This window comes from Ipomoea nil, unplaced genomic scaffold (assembly GCF_001879475.1).
Source record: "Ipomoea nil cultivar Tokyo-kokei standard unplaced genomic scaffold, Asagao_1.1 scaffold3195, whole genome shotgun sequence".
NCBI lineage: Eukaryota > Viridiplantae > Streptophyta > Magnoliopsida > Solanales > Convolvulaceae > Ipomoea > Ipomoea nil.
In genome coordinates, this window is record NW_017619623.1 from 1477869 (window position 1) to 1497575 (window position 19707).

At 40.4% G+C, this 19707-nt stretch overlaps 2 protein-coding genes across 2 annotated transcripts; both read right to left on the reverse strand.

The window, feature by feature from the left end:
* Positions 1 to 3424: 3424 nt before the first annotated feature.
* LOC109168240 lies at positions 3425 to 5705 on the reverse strand. The gene is made up of 2 exons (XM_019317279.1): positions 5120 to 5705; positions 3425 to 3576 (listed from the first exon to the last, which is right to left on the reverse strand). Exons 1-2 carry the CDS (start codon positions 5703 to 5705, stop codon positions 3425 to 3427), a joined length of 738 nt encoding a protein of 245 aa, XP_019172824.1.
* Positions 5706 to 7500: 1795 nt separating this feature from the next.
* On the reverse strand, positions 7501 to 8298 carry LOC109168241. The gene has a single exon (XM_019317280.1). The coding sequence runs from the start codon at positions 8296 to 8298 to the stop codon at positions 7501 to 7503; it is 798 nt and encodes a 265-aa protein (XP_019172825.1).
* Positions 8299 to 19707: the final 11409 nt, after the last annotated feature.

Here is a 19707-nt window from a genome sequence, read left to right on the forward strand (position 1 = left end):
AACGAGGCGAACCCACAACACCGGGACGAACCAAGCGACCCCAGGAGCCATCTGTGTAATAAAAAATATATATATATAAAAAAAAACCATACTTACCGGCAAAAAAAAAATACATAGAAATAAAGTAAACGACCCCATAGTCTCCGGAGACTATCTCTAGGGCGCGTAAATGTCACGCACCATTTGCATGGTGCGTGGCGCTCACATGCCACAATTCACTCGCAAAAGGTAGGGGACAGGCTATCCCCCACCTTCTGGCTTCTACTTTATAAATAAATAAATAAATACGTCTGCGGGCAACTCACGTCAGCCCAATCCAACTAGATGATCAACAGGAGGTACAAGGAGGAGCACAATACACACTACGGTATACATAACTACTTCTCCAGCGAATCCTTCATCATCACAACGCACTAGACGTGCAAGCCATCATCAACACGACATGAACAAGCTGAGATGTCTTCACCACACTAATATATTAATAAAGAAAACCAGATGAGGACTTGAGGAATAATGTGTAGAGATTTTAATCTTTAAATCTTCGAAATAAAGAGAAACGTGAAGTAGCTGTTTATAGGAATGAATTGAAACTTCTTTTTCTGAAATTGTGCAGCCACCAAATCCTCAAGAGAAGTTGCACCACATGATTTAGATCAACACTGAAATAGGGTCTAAATGTAACACCCCCGAAAAACATGTTTTTTAAAAGCCTTAAACATGCAGATAACTGAACTAATCAACAAACATAGCGAAAGTCTGGAAGATAGGTAGATAAACATAATCCGAAATACGGGGTGTTATGCCACGTTCACCAAAATGATGAACGCTACGGCAACATCTGCAATGTTTACATCTAAACCCATAGTCTCAAAGTGCTACATCAAATTTGGCACACAGGCCACAAAACAAAGAGGGAGAAGCTATACTAGCAAGCACTAGACCGCGCACTCGTCTAGACATCACCTGAAAGAACACAATAAAACATGGGACGACGCTCGGTCAGCGAATAATGCTGGTAACCCACCAATACATGTGAAATAACATACATAGATATGATATAGGTTGTAAAGCCATTTTCGAAACGGAATACATAAGTATGTAAGTACAAAACCAGAAGTAATAGTCAACACAAGACTCAACACTCTCAACAAGGATACGGGAACACATCCCAAACCACAAAGGATACCACAACACAAAGGATAAAGACAAGACTGATGGCAACACATGCCCTTGTGACTACACACGTCACAAGAAGAGAATTCACCACAACGGCTACATAAGCCCTCGCCACATCACTCATCACGAGTTGATATGCCTTCCTTATACCCGGTTCCAACCTTATGGCTACCCCCAACCTTATGTCTAGTTCCAACCTTTACCTCCAGGACCCCTGTACACCAAGTCCAACCTTATTCCTCCGGGGACCGTCGTCCCCTCTCCAACAGATCTCCAACAGAACCACCGATTTCATAGTACACGAGGGTACCGATCACACACACGGCAACACATGCCACCCAAGAATCACGTGAACCTTACACAAAGGTCACAACTCCATAATCACGTCACGGCCACCACGAGGACCGCTGCAATACCTTGGTGACTAGTGTCCCATACCACTAATCGTGCAATCCAGGTAAAGCCACACACACATCACACCTCAACAGGAATCAATCAACGGATCACAACGAAGATATGAAACCATACTCAATCAAGGAATGGATCACAGTCCAACAACAACAACGATGAATAACACAAGTTATCATCAACCAATAGGAAGGTACAAACAACACACATGCTAGCATTTAAACACCAAACTAGCATGCTTATCAAACAGGTAAACCAAAGATAGTTCCGAAGAACACACAAGACTCATCACGGTTCAACGAAACACAATGTTGAACACTTAGCACGATTCAAGACACCAAAACCTACATGGAATCCTACCATATAGTTCTAGACATACGAAACATCAAGAAGACACTCAAATAGTTCCACAAAAGAACATCGGAAAGTCCAAAAGACCAAATACCGAGTCAAAAGAATCACGGGGAACAAATCCCCCAACAACCAACATAGTGTACCCACGGGTGGACCCACGGGTAGGCCCCTACCCGTGGTCCTGCCCGCGGGTACAGGCCCTTTCACAATGTGTACCCTGCGGGTGGGCGGCGGGTTGGACCCCTACCCGCCGTTCCGCCCGCGGGTACACCCTTGTACCACAACAAAACACTTCGCGAATTTTCATCTCCAAACTCAAATTCAAGTCAAAAACATGTCAAATCTCACCCAATACAACAAAATGACTTGAATCAAAGGAATAGCCAAGCAATGGCATACAAGAACCCTAAACACAAGCTCTAGATATGCATTTTCACAAGATAATGCATAAACACTCACATTTCATAGCAAAACAATGTAGAATTCAAGAAATCACATATAGGTAAGCAAAATAGATTTTGTAGAGCATGGGTTATCTCATTCGCTTATCCAACCAAAACCAATGCCAACATTGGCTCAACTCATAAAACCAAGCTACCGGGAACCTGTGAATCAAACCGATCCTCGACTATTAACAAAAGCACTAATAAAAATAATTATCCTCATAAGGGAATTTAAACTCTAGTTCAACCGTAAATTACCCACAAGTCTAACCAATCAAGCTAGGCATTTTATTAAGAACTAAGCAACAACACTAATTATTAAACTAATTACCAAGCTAATAAGATAAGAATAAAAATAATTATCCTCATAAGGGAATTTAAACTCTAGTTCAACCATAAATTACCCACAAGTCTAACCAATCAAGCTAGGCATTTTATTAAGAACTAAGCAACAACACTAATTATTAAACTAATTACCAAGCTAATAAGATAAGACTAATAACTAAAACTAATCACTAAAGATGCTTATGCTATTCTAAGAATCAAACCCTGGCCACCCCTCATGCTAAACACATTACTAACCACTATGCTAGAGATAAACTTAATAACCTTACTTAACAAAGAAACTAATTAACCTTATCTAATAACAACAAGCAACACAAACAAAAGCTCACCCCATCTTCTTCGTTCTCTTCATGAAACAGAGCCCGCGGGTGGAACACGGTGAGGACCTCCAACCTCCTTCTGCCCGCGGGGAACACCTCGAACAACACACCGCCGGAGAGCTACCACGCCGGGAACGGAGGATATGCCATGAACATTGAGATACACTGCTGCCGGAGACGCCACGCACCACCACCACCTCGCATCACACTGTTGCTGCTGTCCGGAGCAGCTTGCTAGCCGGAGAACCGAGCACACTGCCGTCAGACTGCCACGCCGGAGGAAAGCTTGCACTGCCGGAACTTCAACGCCGCTGCTCCAAGCCGCTACTGCCGTAACTTGCCGGAAACAGAAGGAAACGGCGGAGGTCGCGCCGGAGCTCACTTCTGGTCATTGCGGTTGGTGCTTGCTGCCTTGTTGCCGAGAAAAGCCTCTAAGCTGGAAGATTCAGCTACTACAACCAAAGCTAGCGTCCTCACTGTCGTCTCTGCTCTAACGTTTACGAAGAAGAAAAGAAGAAGGCGGAAAGAGGCTGAAGATTTTGATGGAAAGGGAATGATACAATGCATATACACATACACACTATGGGTAGGGTTACTCAATGAATGGGTTGGGTTAGGAAGTTGGGTTGGGTAACATAAGTTGGGCTTAAACACTTTAGGCTCACAAAATATTAATACTTATATTTATACATACGGGGCTCAACTTGTGGGGTTCAAGACTTATATAATATATAGTCTTAGGATAATTAAACACTTGAGCTCAAAGAATAATTATTAGGCCTTAGGGATTAAAACTCATTTTGGGTTTAGACATATTTTGTACCAAAAATATTGGTTCACCATAATAGGTAGACCCGAGCCCGTTTTAAAATAAATAGCTATATAAATATTTTTATTAAAAATATTTATTATCAGGACTATAATTTATTTTAGGAAAATACGATGTGTCACACTAAAGATAACCACCTTTGAAAGAGTTTTCACCCATTTTGGAGCGCATCCTGACTATGATCCTGATTGCTCTAAAGTAGATCCTGACGCAAATCCAGAATCTATTACAATCTAATATAAAATTAACCTAAGTTTTGACAAATAATTAAGCCAATATAAATGGGTCAAATATGTATCATTTGTACACTTATATATGTGTGTGTGTCTGTCTACTATCTACTATACTAATAAGAGTCAAAGAGAGTCAAATTTTTTAATAAAATGAATGGCTTAGATTGATCAGATTTTAATTTTTCCTTTAGATTTCATAATTTATCCTTAATTATATGATTATCCGTTAACTTTCCCGTTAAATATTATCTTTTCCGTTAATTTCTGTTAGTTCACAGTTAACTTACTCATTGATTTCAATAAGAAAGGTTTTAGGTTCGAACCTCATCCCAATCAAAGTTGACATAATTAGTATTTTAGTTTTACTCTTATTAAATTAAATAATAATTTATTAGCTACAATAAAAAATAATAATATATATGCATTTCTTTAATTTAGAATTATATGTCTACAATGTCTTAATTCAAAAAAAAATTATTCATTATCCATAAATTAAATAAGAGAAATAATTTCATTAGTTATATTGTCTTTATTTTTCTCCAATATAAAAATTATTTACATTCAAATTCATCAATTGATTATATTCGCAACATTGTCCCTACAATGTCTTTATTCAAAAAAAAATTATTCATTATCAATAAATTAATTAAGAGATATAATTTCATTAGTTATATTGTCTTTATTTTTCTCAAATGTAAAAATTCTTTACATTCAAATTCATCAATTGATTTTTTTTTTGAGGAGGGACAGAGTCCCAGTACAAAGCTTGGTCCTGATCAAAAGCTAACGAAGCTAAAGTATGAGCAGCTAAATTTAAAGTTCTAGTGATGTAATTTAAAGAACAATAATCAAAAGACGATATAAGTGTCCTGCACTGGTCAGCAATCATTCCAATGTAGGATAAAGTAGTCATTGAGCTTGAATGTTTGATGTTCCGAAGCTCCATGCAATCAGTAAGTAGGTCCACTTCGAGTATATTGTGTTCCTTAAGTCATGAGAGAGCCTCCTTACAAGCTAACGCTTCTGCCATGAGAGGCGAAAAAGCACCATGCAACTTGCCACATTTTGCCGCCACAAAAGAACCATCGTGGCCTAGTGAAACCATCCCATACGTCGCATCTCCCGTGGTTTGCTTGTAGCCAGCATCTGCCCCACATTTCAACCTGGCGTGTGTGGGGGGCGTCGACACAGCCGAGGGCGGTGTAGACTGCTGCCGCTGGTGAACCTGCCGGAAGGCAGCTGCGGCCAGTGCTTTGTCCCAAACGGCGGAGTTGCGGGCTCGCCATATATGGTAGAGCACACCCACCACCATTCCTACCTGCTCCTCTGTCAAGGCGTTGAAAATACCCATAAGCCATAAGGGAAAAGAATGCACCACAATATTTGTAACAGGTAATTGTGAAACATTCCAAACCCTCCTAGAATAATCACAAGATATTAGAGCATGCAAAACATTTTCATGTCCTAGATCACACATTGGGCATGCAGGGCTCACTTCTACCCTCTTTATAATCAAATTATCCATGGTGGGTAGGATATCACATATAGCTCTACACAGGAATGTCTTCCATTTAGGCGGAATCTTTAATTTCCACATTGTAATCTATTTATCAAAACCACCCAGATTATTAGCATAATCCCCCACTATTCGCCTATAGGCATTCTTAACAATGTACTCCCCTCTCGAGTTCCCATCCAATACCATGAGTCCTCATAATATTAATAGGGATCATAGTAATTCTGTTCACATAATCAGGAATAAAAAGATCAGACAAAATATGTGGATCCCAGGTCTTAGTTTGTGGATCAATTAAACCAACTACCCTTGCTTCCCTTAATTCCTCAGGCATAATTGTTTGAACTAAAGGGCTGGGGTTATCTGGTAACCAGGGATGTCCCCAAATCAGAGTTGTCTGTCCATTGCCAATCCTTCGTCGTATTCCTGCACACACCAAACCATGTGCTGCCATAATACCTCTCCAACAGAAGCTCGGGCAATTTCCTATGGTAGCATCAACAAAACTAGTTATAGGGAAATATCTAGCTTTATAAATCCTTGCTGCAAGAGTACTTGGGTTAGTTAAGAAACGCCACACCAGTTTCCCTAACATAGCCAAATTAAATGCACGCAGCTCCTTAAAGCCCAATCCACCATATTTTTTTGGGACACATAACTTATCCCAAGCCTTCTAATGTATTCCTGTGCCTGTACCATTCCCCCACAAAAATTTATTCATGATCCGCTCAATAGATAAACAAACTGTCTCAGGTAGCAAAAAAACACTCATTGAAAACGTAGGCATAGATTGAGCCACACTTTTCAATAAAATTTCCTTACCAGCTTTTGACAACAATTTTTTATTCCATGAACCAATCCTCTGTCTAATCTTGTCTTCCACATATGCAAAGACAGTTGTTTTCCTTCTACCCACAAAGGACGGTAGACCCAAATATTTTCCAAAATTGGCTGCATATACAACCTCTAAACAGTTCGCCACTTGTTCCCTGTCATTCCCTTGGGTATTCCGACTAAAACAAATACTTGATTTATTATAATTCACCACTTGACCAGACAACTCCTCGTACCTTATGAGACATTGCTTAATAACACTGGCCTCCTGTATATTCGCCTTAAAAAATAACAGATTGTCATCTGCAAAAAATAAATGTGACACAGGAGGTGCTCCTCTAGCCACTCTACAGCCATGTACTGAACCCATTATCTGTGCTCTCTGCAACAACATTGAAAGTCCATCTGCACAAATAATAAAAAGATAGGGAGATAAGGGATCCCCTTGCCTGAGTCCACGGGTGGGCGTTACACGTCCCCCTGCTTCCCCATTGACCAAAACAGTATAGCTAACAGTAGTCACACACAACATAATTAGTCGAATCCACCTGTCATTAAATCCCATGACTGACATCATTTTTTCGAGAAAAGACCACTCCATCCTATTATAGGCTTTTGACATATCTAGCTTTAACGCACTCCACCCGACTAAACCACGTTGTTTTCTGTTCAGGTAGTGCCCCACCTCTGCTGCAACAAGAATGTTATCCGTGATTAGCCTCCCTGGGATAAACGCACTCTGGGACTCCGAGATAAGGTCCCCCATTAGTGGTTTCATCCTATTAGCTATCATCTTGGCCATTATTCTATAGATAACATTACTCAAAGCAATCGGTCTCATATCCGCAACCGTTTTCGGTGTGTCATTTTTTGGGATCAACACAATATTAGTGTCATTCAAACCATCTGGGAAAGCACATGTGTTTAAACATCTTACTATAAACTCCAACACATCATCCCCCACTATACTCCAGAAATGCTGGTAAAACCCTGGATTCATTCCATCCAGGCCAGGAACCTTATCAGGAAGCATAGAAAAACTTTATTCTTTAACCTCATCAACTACAAAATCACGCCCCAACATAACATTCTGATCATGGGAGACCCGGGGTTGGAAATTATCAAATAAGGGGTCAGAGCAATTGGCACTATTAGAAGCAAAAATACTCCTAAAATAATCCAAGATCACCGAATGCATATCATTCCCTTCCACCCACACCCCAGCATTATTTTTGATACTAGCAATATAATTCTTTTTCTTACGAGCAGAGGCATACCTGTGATAGAACTTCGTATTAGCATCTGTGCCCCGGAGCCAGTGTTGCTTGGCTCGTTGCTTCCAAAAAACTTCCTCCTGGGCCTCCAATTGATTTAGCTGATTATTTATTTGTTGGAATTCAGCTAAGCTAGTCGGATCCCTTCGGTTTCTAATATTCTCCATTCTCTGTCGTAGTTGCCTAATGCGGTCTCCAAATTTATGAAAATGATCTCCTCCCCACCGCATCAACTTTCCTCCACAATATTGCTGACAATTCAGCAACCCCTCAGATCTCCCCTCCTGCCACGCAGTCATTACCACATCCTTACACCCCTCATCCAAGAGCCAGGCCATCTCAAATCTGAAACCCCTCGGTCCCCTTCCCCTCCTTATACTGATCGCATTAATGTTAAGGTAGAGAGTCGAGTGATCCGAAGCACGAGTCCGTATATTTTCTACCCATGCGTTCTCATTCATGCCACCCCAACCTGCCATTGCCAAGACCTTATCCAATCTCTCCTCTATCCAATTTGGGGTTCCCTTACTCTTCTCCCATGTGAATTGGTAGCCTCTAATGGGCATCTACATCAGACCACAGTCATCTATAGTCTCCCCAAAGCTGCGTAAAAGACTACTAGGATGTGGGTTTCCCCCTCTCTTCTCATGCTGATACAAAAGATCATTAAAGTCCCCTATCACTACCCATGACAGTGAGGATATATCATGCAATGTTTTCAACAATTCCCAGGACTCCCTTCGCCTATGTCGTTGCGGAAAGCCATAAAAACACGTCATGCGCCATATCTTATCAAATATAGCTACTTTCACATCAATGTGATTTTTAGAATAACTCAACAAACTTACCGTGTTATTCTTCCTCCAGAAAAGAGCTAGACCACCACTCTGACCAGTATTATCCACATAAAATAGACCATCGTAACCAAGTGTGACACGGATTCGCTCTGCATGTTCCCGTCCCACCATGGTTTCCATCAAAAATACAAATTCGGGCTTCTTACGGGACGCCAGGTCCACAACTTCTCGAACTATGCTTGGATTACCCAAGCCATGACAGTTCCAATTTAGCGTACTCATGATGACGGGCGGGGCTGGGTACTAGCTCCCGCCATGGGCAAGCTTTTTGAATCGTCTGTCATAGTAATATCACCGACATCCTCCTCCGATATCGGGTCATCACCCGCAGCCTGCCGGCGCCGCTTTGCCGTAGCCACAACCGCATCCCCCTCCGACACACTGGCCGGACGCCCCCCACAACCCTCGGACGCCCCCACTGTCGTACTCGGCCCCTTTACCCCCTCATCAATTGCACGCGGTGTACCACCGACCGACACAAGCCAGCTCTCCCCAACCGCTCTAGGAGCGCTCCGGGATCCACCAGCTCGCATATCTGGACCATACGGGTATCGCTCCATAGGGATTACCGCATCCCTAGCTCGAATACAAAACGTGTGCAGATGCCCCATCAAACCACAAAAATAACAAAACTTATGTAACCGTTCATAGCGAAAGGTTACCCAAGCTGCCGTTTTGTCCCTCTTCATCAACTTCATCAGTCTTCGGAGCGGCTTATCAACCGGAATCGAGACACGGATCCGGTGAAACGTAAGCCAAGGTGCCCCCTCAAACCGGTCATCATGCTTGACAAAAGTGCCAAGAAAATTTCCCCCCTGCTTAAGAATCGATTGAGACGTATACCCCTTCGGCATGTCATGCAATTGTACCCACATATCTATCGTATCAAGATGTACGTCCCCCGGGATTGCTCCTGCCACAACCTCACGACATATCAACGCATTATTCTCAAAAGCCCACGGTCCACCATTCAGAACATAATCCATGTCCGTTTTATGAAAGAACACAAACAAAAACAAACCCCTCTGTATCTCTGTAACCTGTACCCCTCGGACCGGCTGCCAAACAGAAGCCAAAACCTGGCGCATGAATTCTAACTTCACCATCTTTTGTGATAAGAACCGGCCGACAATCCGCCATGTCTCAACACCGCCCCCCTCGTTAATATCCTCCCCCTCCGGAGTGAAGGCAGCGGCTTCCTCCTCCTGCCCCGCGCAATCTGCCCAGCTTTCAGCCAGCGCCTCCACCTCATTCGTTGCCGCTTCGCTCGTCGTCGCCATGTCGTCCGTGATTTAGCTATCCGTTCACCCTCGCAAACCGGTTGTCGTCCGGAGAGAAGAGCCACAGCACATGCGGAAACCCTAGGAAAACCCTAGTGGAGAGAATTCTAGAGAAAGAATTTTTGTAACTGTGAATTACGTAACTTTCCATCAATTGATTATATTCACAATATTGTATATTATTTTTTTTTGCACTATTTTTTTAATTAAATATCAAAGTTATAATACAACATAATGATATATATTTATTTACCAAGTATTTTATTAATACGATGAAAAAATTGAAAAAAATATAATTAATAAAGCCAATCATATTAACTACTTGAGGGATTTGTTGACAAAGAGAGTATTCAAAACACACAACAAATTGAAGTGAGAAACTACCACGCAATGTCCTTGTTTGACAATTAGCAGTTAGCGGTTAGCGTTAGCGGATTTAACCAGCGAATTATATCAATGGTTGGTTAAAAGATATTTTAAAAATTAGCTGTTTAGATTAACATGTAAAATTACCTAAGGGTATACATATATTTCATAATAATAAATAATAATAATAAATAATAATAATAATAATAATAATAATAATAATTTAATAAATAAATAAATAAATAAGATAAAACATATGGGGAGCCGAACGTTCGGCTCCCCTTAGTTTTGCCACTTTTCTCACATCTGTGGGAAAAGCGGCATGGGAGCCTTGAGGCTCCTATAAAAGGAGCCTTAAGGCTCCAATTTAAAATTTAAGCTTGCCCATCCGTTGATGGGCAAGCAGTGAGCCAGTGAAATTGGTTCTTGTTATTTAAGGAGTCGAAATGACTATAGTAAACTTTTTGTGTTTTTTTTTTTTTTTTTTTAAATGAGGTGTTTTGGAGAAATCATTCTCAAAAGCGCTAAGTGAAAATATTGTAAATTAAAATGTTTGTATTTTTAGTGGTTTGGAATAAATTGTTGCTTCAAACTCTTGAATAACCAAACACTTTCTTTAGCATTTTGATATTTGAGCTACATCATATTTACCAATCGTCCAATATCTTTAGGTTAAATTATAATTAAAAATATTTAATTGTTACAACATCTAAATTCGTTAAATTATGAATTTCTTTATCCATAATGATTTATTCAACAATAATGGTTGAACTAAATGAACACTGAGCAAAACACCTAAAGGACTGGTACCGTTGATTCATTCATTGATTTTGTATATATATGCAATCATTAAATATATTAGAACCCTTTTCAACAAAAATACTTGGTTACTATTTAAAAAAGTTTAGTAACATATTACATTGTATTCATATATTATGAGTTACATATTTAAATAAACAAATTCGACATTAAATTACTTATGTATGAACTTCTCATATATAATCTTATATTGATATACTTCCAAATATTTATTTAATTATAAACATTAGGCATTAACTCATTCGCGCAATGCGCGTGTAAAACTAGTGTGTATATATATATATATATATATATATATATATATATATATATATATATATATATATATATATATATATGGGAGTTCACGTGCGCCAATGTTGTTAGGTGTGGCGGTGCGGTCAATTGCAGGCCATTAGATTAGATAAATCCAATGAATCACATTCATCAAGGCTTCACCAATATTTTCGTGCACGTTCTCACACTATGGGAACTGCAAGGCTAAAGTCGTCATTGGGCACCAGAATCGAGCAAATCATAGTGTTGTGTGTTTTATGTTTGTTATTGGTGCATTATTAACCTTACTCTGGTATATTTGTGGATATGTGTTGGTGCCAAGTTCAGGTGCGGTCGCGCCTTCTCGTGTGGTCAGTGCGACCGCACTAATAGTTATACAAATATACGTCATCCATGTTAGAAAATACACACCAAAAATACATGCACAAATTAGGTACGCATCACCAAAACGCACCATTAGATATGAATAAAAGCACCACACAGTGTTCGGAAATATATTATTGGGGTGGTGAGTTATATGTGGTATTTTTCGGGTGTGTTGTGTGTTTTTTGGTGTATTTGTGCATTTCATTGTTGTGTTTTTTTCCTAAAACTATTGGTGCCTTTTGTTAACACTGTTGATGTATTCTGTCAAGCGACCGCTATAAATGGCTACTATAATTACCATAACACCCCCCAATTACCAAAACATGCTTAAATCTTCAAATCTTTAGTAATTAGCCACTGTCATTCGATTAAGAAGCTTTGATGATAGAGATAAGGCCGCACCGCCGCACCTAACAACACTGCCGCATATGAGCCTTTTATATATATATATATATATATATATATATATATATATATATATATATATATATATATATATATATAACTGCAGAGAATGGTTGCGGTTTATTACAGTATGTTTTAAATTTTGTGTTTATTTTTATTTTAAAAAAATAATTATATTAATTGTTATATTTAGTATTTAAAATTTTGTATGTTACGAAATGTTAATTTGTTGCACAAACGATTTCAAATAGGAATTTTAATTGATGAAATTATATTTGATTAGTTATTGAAATTATATTTTATAATTCAATGAATTTTTTATTTTGTTATTTAAATTTATTTGTATTTAAAATTAAAATTATAATTATAAAATTGAAATTATTAAATGTAGAAAAGTATTTAAAATAATAAATGATGTATAGGATTGAGAACTGAGAAGGGGTTGGACCCACAAAATAGAGAGAAAAAAGGAAAAGCGTAGAAGAAAAAAATAAGAGGTGGATTATAAGGTGATGCGGAAGAGTTAGGTCCACAAAATGAAAAGATAAGGAGAGAATCACTATGGATGTACTAATAGTACTATAGTCCCGATTCTCAAAGGAGATTGAGAAGGCCACCTACAATTACTTGGAATGCACTATCCCACTCTCAAGACTCATAATTTCTCATTGTCTCGTCTATAGGATGAGAACTGAAGAAAACTGTATTAGATGAAAAGCAATTACAATTGTACGGGAATTATATACAAGAGGAATCATATGGATACTAGAATAGGGAGTCATACTGTGACTTAAATACAAGAATTCTAATACTAGTCCTAATACTTCCCCTTAAGCACATGATGTACTTGTAACTTGTAGCTTGTCTCGGAGAAAAGAAAATCTAGGACTAGGCAATGCTTTGGTAAATATGTCTACAAGTTGATCTTTTGTTGGGATGAAATTTACTTGAATTTCTCCAGCAGCAACTCTATCTCGTACAAAGTGATAATCTATCTCTACGTGTTTGGTGCGAGCATGGAAGATGGGATTGTCACACATATACGTAGCTTAAAGATTATCACACCATAATTTAGGAACCGAAATACTTGGGACATGGATTTCTTGTAGAAGGGACATGATCCAAATTACCTCAGCACAAACATCTGCTAGAGCTTTATATTCAGCCTCAGTAGAAGATCTAGCAACAGTTCTTTGCTTCTTGTAGACCTATGGAACAAGATTAGACCCAAGAAAAACAGCAAAGCTGTAACACCCCCGATTTTCAACAACTTTTAAAACCAATTAAAGCTTAGAAAAGGGATAAAGTCTAATCATTTAGATTAAACAAGGCGGAAGCTAACTAAACAAACCGGAAGAGATAAAAACTATCTACAGGCCACTAGCGCGCTCTCCAAAGCTACCCAACCTGTAAAGCAACAAATAGAAATGGGATGACGCCCGGTCAGTGAATAATGTTGGTAACCCACCAATACCTGTTAAGTATCATACATAGATAGGATATATATACAAAATCATTTGCAAAATGGAATATATAGATATAAGTTCAAAACCAAGAGCAGAAGTCAAACACAGGACTCTATGCACTCACAACAAAGACAAGGGAACACATCCCAAAACCACGAGAAGCATTAACGCCTCCCAAGAACGGCTCAAGGTACAATCCACCATCACACAGTAGATTAACACTCGACATGCATAACACAAAGAATAAGGACACAACCATCGGCAACACATGCCTTTGTGAGATCACACGTCACAAATAGAGAAATACACAACAACGGCTATACAAGCCTTCATGACATCACCCATCACGAATTGATATGCCTTCCTTATGCCCGGTTCCAACCTTATGGCTACCCCCAACCTTATGTCTAATTCCAACCATTACCTCCAGGATCCCTGTACAACCAAGTCCAACCTTTTCCCTCCTGGGACCGTCGTCCCCCACCAACGACCACTAACAAGACCACCAATTTCATAGTACACGACGGTACCGATCACACACACGGCAACACATGCCACCCAAGAAATACGTGAACCCATCACTCAGGTCATAAACTCCATAATCACGTCATGGCCACCACGAGGACCACTGCCGTACCTTGGTGACTAATGTCCCATATGATTAATCGTGGAATCCAGGTACAGCCACACACACCGCACCACAACAGGAATCAATCAACGGATCACAATGAAGATATGAAACCATACTCAATCAAGGAAAGGATCACAGTCCGACTCCAAAGATGATTAACACAAGTCATCATCCACAATAGGAAAGGAAAAACAACACACACGCTAGCATTTAAACACCGAACTAGCATGCTTATCAAACGGGTAAACCAAACATAGTTCCGAAGAACACACAAGACTTATCACGGTTCAATGAATCACAATGTTGAACACTTAACACGATTCAAGACACCAAAACCTACATGGATTCCTACCATATAGTTCTAGACATACGAAACATCAAGAAGACGCTCAAATAGTTCCACAAAAGAACATCGGGAAGTCAAAAGACCAAATACCGAGTCAAAAGAATCACGGGGAACAAATCCCCAAACAAGCCAACATTGTTCCCAGCGGGTGGACCCACGGGTAGACCCCCACCCGTGGTTCTGCCCGCGGGTACACACCCACAAGCCACCTTGTACCCCGCGGGTGGGGCGACGGGTAGGTCACTGCCCGCCGTTCCGCCCGCGGGTACATACCTGTACACCAAAATAATCCCTTTGGGGATTTTCAACACCAAGCTCAAATTTAAGTCCAAAACATGTCAAATCTCACCAAATACAACAAAATGACTTGAATCAAAGGAATATCCAAGCAATGGCACACATGAACCCTAAACACAAGCTCTAGATATGCATTTTCACAAGACAATGCATAAACACTCACATTTCATAGCAAAATCACATGTAGAATCCAAGAATCATCAAATAGGTAAGCAAAATAGATTTTGTAGTGCATGGGTTACCTCATTCGCTTATCCACCCAAAACCAACGCCAACATAGGCTCAACTCATAAAATCAAGCTACCGGGAACCTGTGAATTAAACCGGATCTCCAACTAATTAATAAACAATAAAACCTTAATTGTTTCTAAGGGGGTTTGAACCCTAGCTTAATTTTAAAATTACCACCCTTCTTACCAACTAAGCTACTCAATCCATTACAAACTTAGGCAACAATAGTAGTATTTAAAGACCAAACTTAAGGTAAACTCAATAATTAAAAGATAACAACTTAAGGCTTCTAACAACATCCTAGTATTCAAACCCTAGCCAACCACTTAGCTTAAACACACGCCTAACCAACTAGGTCAAACACCCACTTAGTAAATCTAATTAACATTAAAACTAATAACCTCTAAACTACACAACAACAACAACAACGAAACCAAAGCTCACCAGCTACTGGCCTTCTTCTTCGACGAGCCTCACGAAAACAGCGGGTAGAACGGCGGTGAGTTCTCCTACTATCGTTCTGCCCGCTGCCTGCTTCTTCGATGAGAACCGAAACCACCGCCGGAGACACCACCATCACGCCGGCATCCCTTGACCTGCCGCAACACCGCCAACCACCCACGCCCACCACGTAGCTGACCTCACTACACCCAAAACTGCCGCCGGAGAGTCGAACACGCCACCATTGTCCAAGCTGCTGCCACTTGCTCAACCGCTGCCACTGGACTACCACCGAAGATGAAACGCGTCGTCGGAGCAAACGCTGCCATATTCGCCTCCACTGTTGCTGCCGGAGCTTCTATGGTTCGAACAACACCGGAGGGAAGAGAAAAGAGAGATACAGGGGAAGGTTTGGGCTGAGGTTCATGTCTCCGTGAACGGGAAACCAAACGAGAGAGAAAGACACGAAAGGGAGGGCGGAGATGAAGGATTGCCGGCTAGTTTTTGCGAAGAGAAATCGAAGGAGCGTTTGGTTGATGGAGAAAGAAGAACACGCTACCAATCTAGGGTCTAGGGTTTGATACAATACACACATACACATTATAGGTCATAGGGTTGCTATTCTTGGATGATGGGCTATATTAGGAAGGTTGGGTAATTCTTTTGGGTTCAAGAATGACACATGGCATATGGGCTCACTTGGTTTGGATAGTTTGGGTCCAAGACAAAACATAGACTATAAAATATTTATGCGCATATAATTTTGGGCTTACAATAAATAGGTAGACTTTAGGTAGTTAAAATCTCTTTTGGGTTTATGGCATTTGGATACAAAATACTGGTTCGCCATACAAATTAGACCCGAGCCCATTTCAAAATAAATAGCTATATAAATATTTTTATTAAGAATATTTATTATTGGGGATATAATTTATTTTAGGAAAATTCGGGGTGTCACAAAAGCCACTTGTGGATTTTCTATCCTCCGGACAACCTGCCCAGTCAGAATAAGAGAAAGCATGAATTTCTCTTGAAGATGATTGTCTGACTCGTAGACCAAAAGTAACCATTCATTTAACATACCTTAAAACCCTCTTTAGTTGTTCCCAGTGAGCAACTGTAAGCGCGTGCATATGTTGACATAACTGATTGACTGCAAAGGAAAGATCAGGATGATTGATAGTTAAATACTGTAATGCACCAGCTAAACTCATGTAATGTGTAGGTCCATCATGTAATACTACAGCAGTGGGCACGACTTTTGACTTGGGAATAGGGGTAGACAAAGGTTTGCATTCTGCCATTCCAGCACGCTTTATAATGTCATGCATGTATCTCTGTTGTGAAAGTAAAATTCCATCACTGCATTTTACTGCCTCAATTCTAAGAAAAACCCTGGTTAACCAAGGTCTCTAATTTAAAAGGCAGTAGTGTGACACCCCGTAAATCCAAACTCTAGTTAAGGATTAATTAGATAATTAATCCTAGTCTAATTGCTAATTAATTCCTAAAATCCTGAAAATGCAATAGTCGGAGGACTAGAATTTGACTAGTCAATCCAAGTCAAAGAGTTGTACCTTATGCCTAGTGAGTTGTTCCCTTGTCTCCTTATTCTTCCAACTTTAGTAAGGGCAAATGGGTCTTTCTACCTATAATTTGTGTTCCAAACTAACCTAGCATCATCCCTTCATTTCATCCACCAACACTCTAAAAACAAAACCTCTACCTTCTCTCTAGGAATTTGATAGCTTCTTCTCCAAGCCAAAATTTGGGCATCCTAAATCCTACAAGTTGTCTTCCAAGATTCATACTTTCCTATCCTTGAGCATAAGGGAGGGTAAGATCTTTGATCTCTTGGTGTTTTTAGCATCCTTTTAGTTGTCTTTTTTCTAAAAATAGAATCTTTGTTGTCTTTTGGGTTGTTTGTGAAGTTGGTGTTGAAGAAGAGCTTTAGGAGAAACTTTCTAAGGTTGGAAAAGGGAAGTTCTAGGCTACAAAGGTAACCCATGCTTTACAAAACCTATTTTCTTACTTATACGATGATTTCTTCGCTTCTACTTGTGATTCTTGTGTTGAAATGTGAGATTTGATGCATTGTCTTGTGGTAATGCATGTTTAGAGCTTGTTATTAGAGTTTTTGCATGCCATTGCTTGGCTATTTCTTGGGTTCAAGTCATATTTTTGTATTGTGTGAGATTTTGGGTGTTTTGGACTTGTTGTTGAAAATCCCTGAAGGGATTATTTGGTGTACAGGACGGTACCCGCGGGCGGAACGACGGGTAGTGCACCACCCGCCGCCCCACCCGCGGGGTACGTAACTCGTGGGCCTTGGTACCCGCGGGCGGAACCACGGGCGGGGGTCCACCCGCGGCCCCACCCGCGGGGAACACATATTGGTTGTGTCGGGGATTTGTTCCCTGTGATTCTTTTGACTCGGTATTGATGTTTTGACCTCCCGATGTTGTTTTATTGGGCGATTTGAGTGTCTTCTTGATGTTTTGTATGTCTAGAACGGTATGTTAGGAATCCATGTAGGATTTGGTGTCTTGAATCATGCTTGCGGTGCAACTTTGTGATTCGTTGGATTGATGTTGAGTCTTGTATGTTCTATGGAACTACTTTTGGTTTACCCGTTTGGTAAGCATGCTAGTTTGGTGTTGAAATGCTAGTATGTGCGGTTTGTTCTTTCCTTTTGAGATTGGCAACTTGTGTTGACCATCATTTGGTGTCGGATTGTGATCCTTCGTTGTTGAATATGGTTTCATATCTTTATTGTGATCCATTGATTGATTCCTATGATGTGAACGTTTGTGATTGTTGTGCTATTTGATGGAAGCATGACTAAGGTTTATGGGGCCTTAGTTTTCCTGATAATGATGCGGTCCTCGTGTGGCAATGATTGAGATTGGTGGTTTGTTATTTGAGCTTTGCTCATGAGTTTGGTGGTTTTGTGATATGATATTGAATGGTACCCTCGTGTACTGAGAGATCGGTGGAAATGTTGGCGGTGTCGGCAGGGGGACGACGGTCCTTGGAGGCAAAAGGTTGGACTCATTAGTACAGGGTGGCACTAGGAGGTAAAGGTTGGAACTGTAATAAGGTCGGGGGTAGCCATAAGGTTGGAACGATGATCTTTGTGACATGTAGTTGTCACTGTGGCATGTAGTTGCCAATGTGTGAATGTGTATCTTTGCTAATGGGAATGTCTTGATGTATTCTACTTTGTGATCAGTAGAATACATCTCGAGTTGTATTGTTTACTGTTGGTATTCTTGTCTTGTTGTTGTCGTGGGATGTTGATTTCCCTTTCTTTATGTTGCTTTACAGGTGTTAAGTAGAACTTTGGAGAGCGCACTAGTAGTTCGTTAGTTAGTGTAGCTCCTTGAGACTATTTTGTAAGACTTTTGGCCTGTGAGCCGTGGTTATTTATAAGCTTGACTTTGATGTGTTGTTTAGACTTAGCCTGTACACCTATAGATGTATAGGCGTGGCATAACATCCCTGGTACTTGTTTAATAGCTTCTGCTTTGTTTTATCTTAATGAGTAGTCTTTATCTCTTTCTTAAGCTTTAATTGATTTTCAAAAGTTGGGAAAATCGGGGGTGTTACAGTTGGCATCAGAGCCTAGGTTTGAGCCTAGTATGTTAGAGTCTGGACTTTTAAGAAGTTAAGTCGGTTTGAGACCATAAGTTGACCTTTAAGTATCTATGAGTATAGGACTTAGGACTTCTAGGACGCGTGGTGAGCTGTGTGTTGTCTACCGTTTATCCTGTTTGCTTTGTTGTTTCTGCTTAGCTTTGTGTTCTTTCAGTTAGCGCCAGGTAAGGGTGCGTTATTATTTGTGCCTACCGTAACCGTGTTGTTTTTGTAGAAGCTTCACTATGGCTCCACCTCGTCAACGCGCTCGTAGGCCCGAGACACCAACCAACGAACAACTGGCTCAGAACTTGCAACATCTCACACAGACCATGCAAACCTTGAGTAAAGCTCTTCTGCACAACAACCATCCTGCTCCGCCGCGTAGCCTGCCGAGCATCGGGATGTGGGACGTCTGGTCTCGGGACATAGACCACCGATGTTCGCTAGAGAAGAGGATCCAGTGATACTCGAGGAGTGGATCCGAACCCTCAACAAGATCTTCTCAGTTGTAGGGTGCCCTGAGGAGCGCAGAGTGGAGTTGGCCTCTTTCTACTT

Coding starts and splice junctions, on each gene's coding strand:
- LOC109168241 (XM_019317280.1), bottom strand. CDS start 8,298: ATGCCCATTAGAGGCTACCAATTCACATGGGAGAAGAGTAAGGGAACC.
- LOC109168240 (XM_019317279.1), bottom strand. CDS start 5,705: ATGTGGAAATTAAAGATTCCGCCTAAATGGAAGACATTCCTGTGTAGA. Junction 3,577..5,119: donor CATGGCAGAAGCGTTAGCTT/GTAAGGAGGCTC, acceptor CAAAATCTTCAG/CCTCTTTCCGCCTTCTTCTT.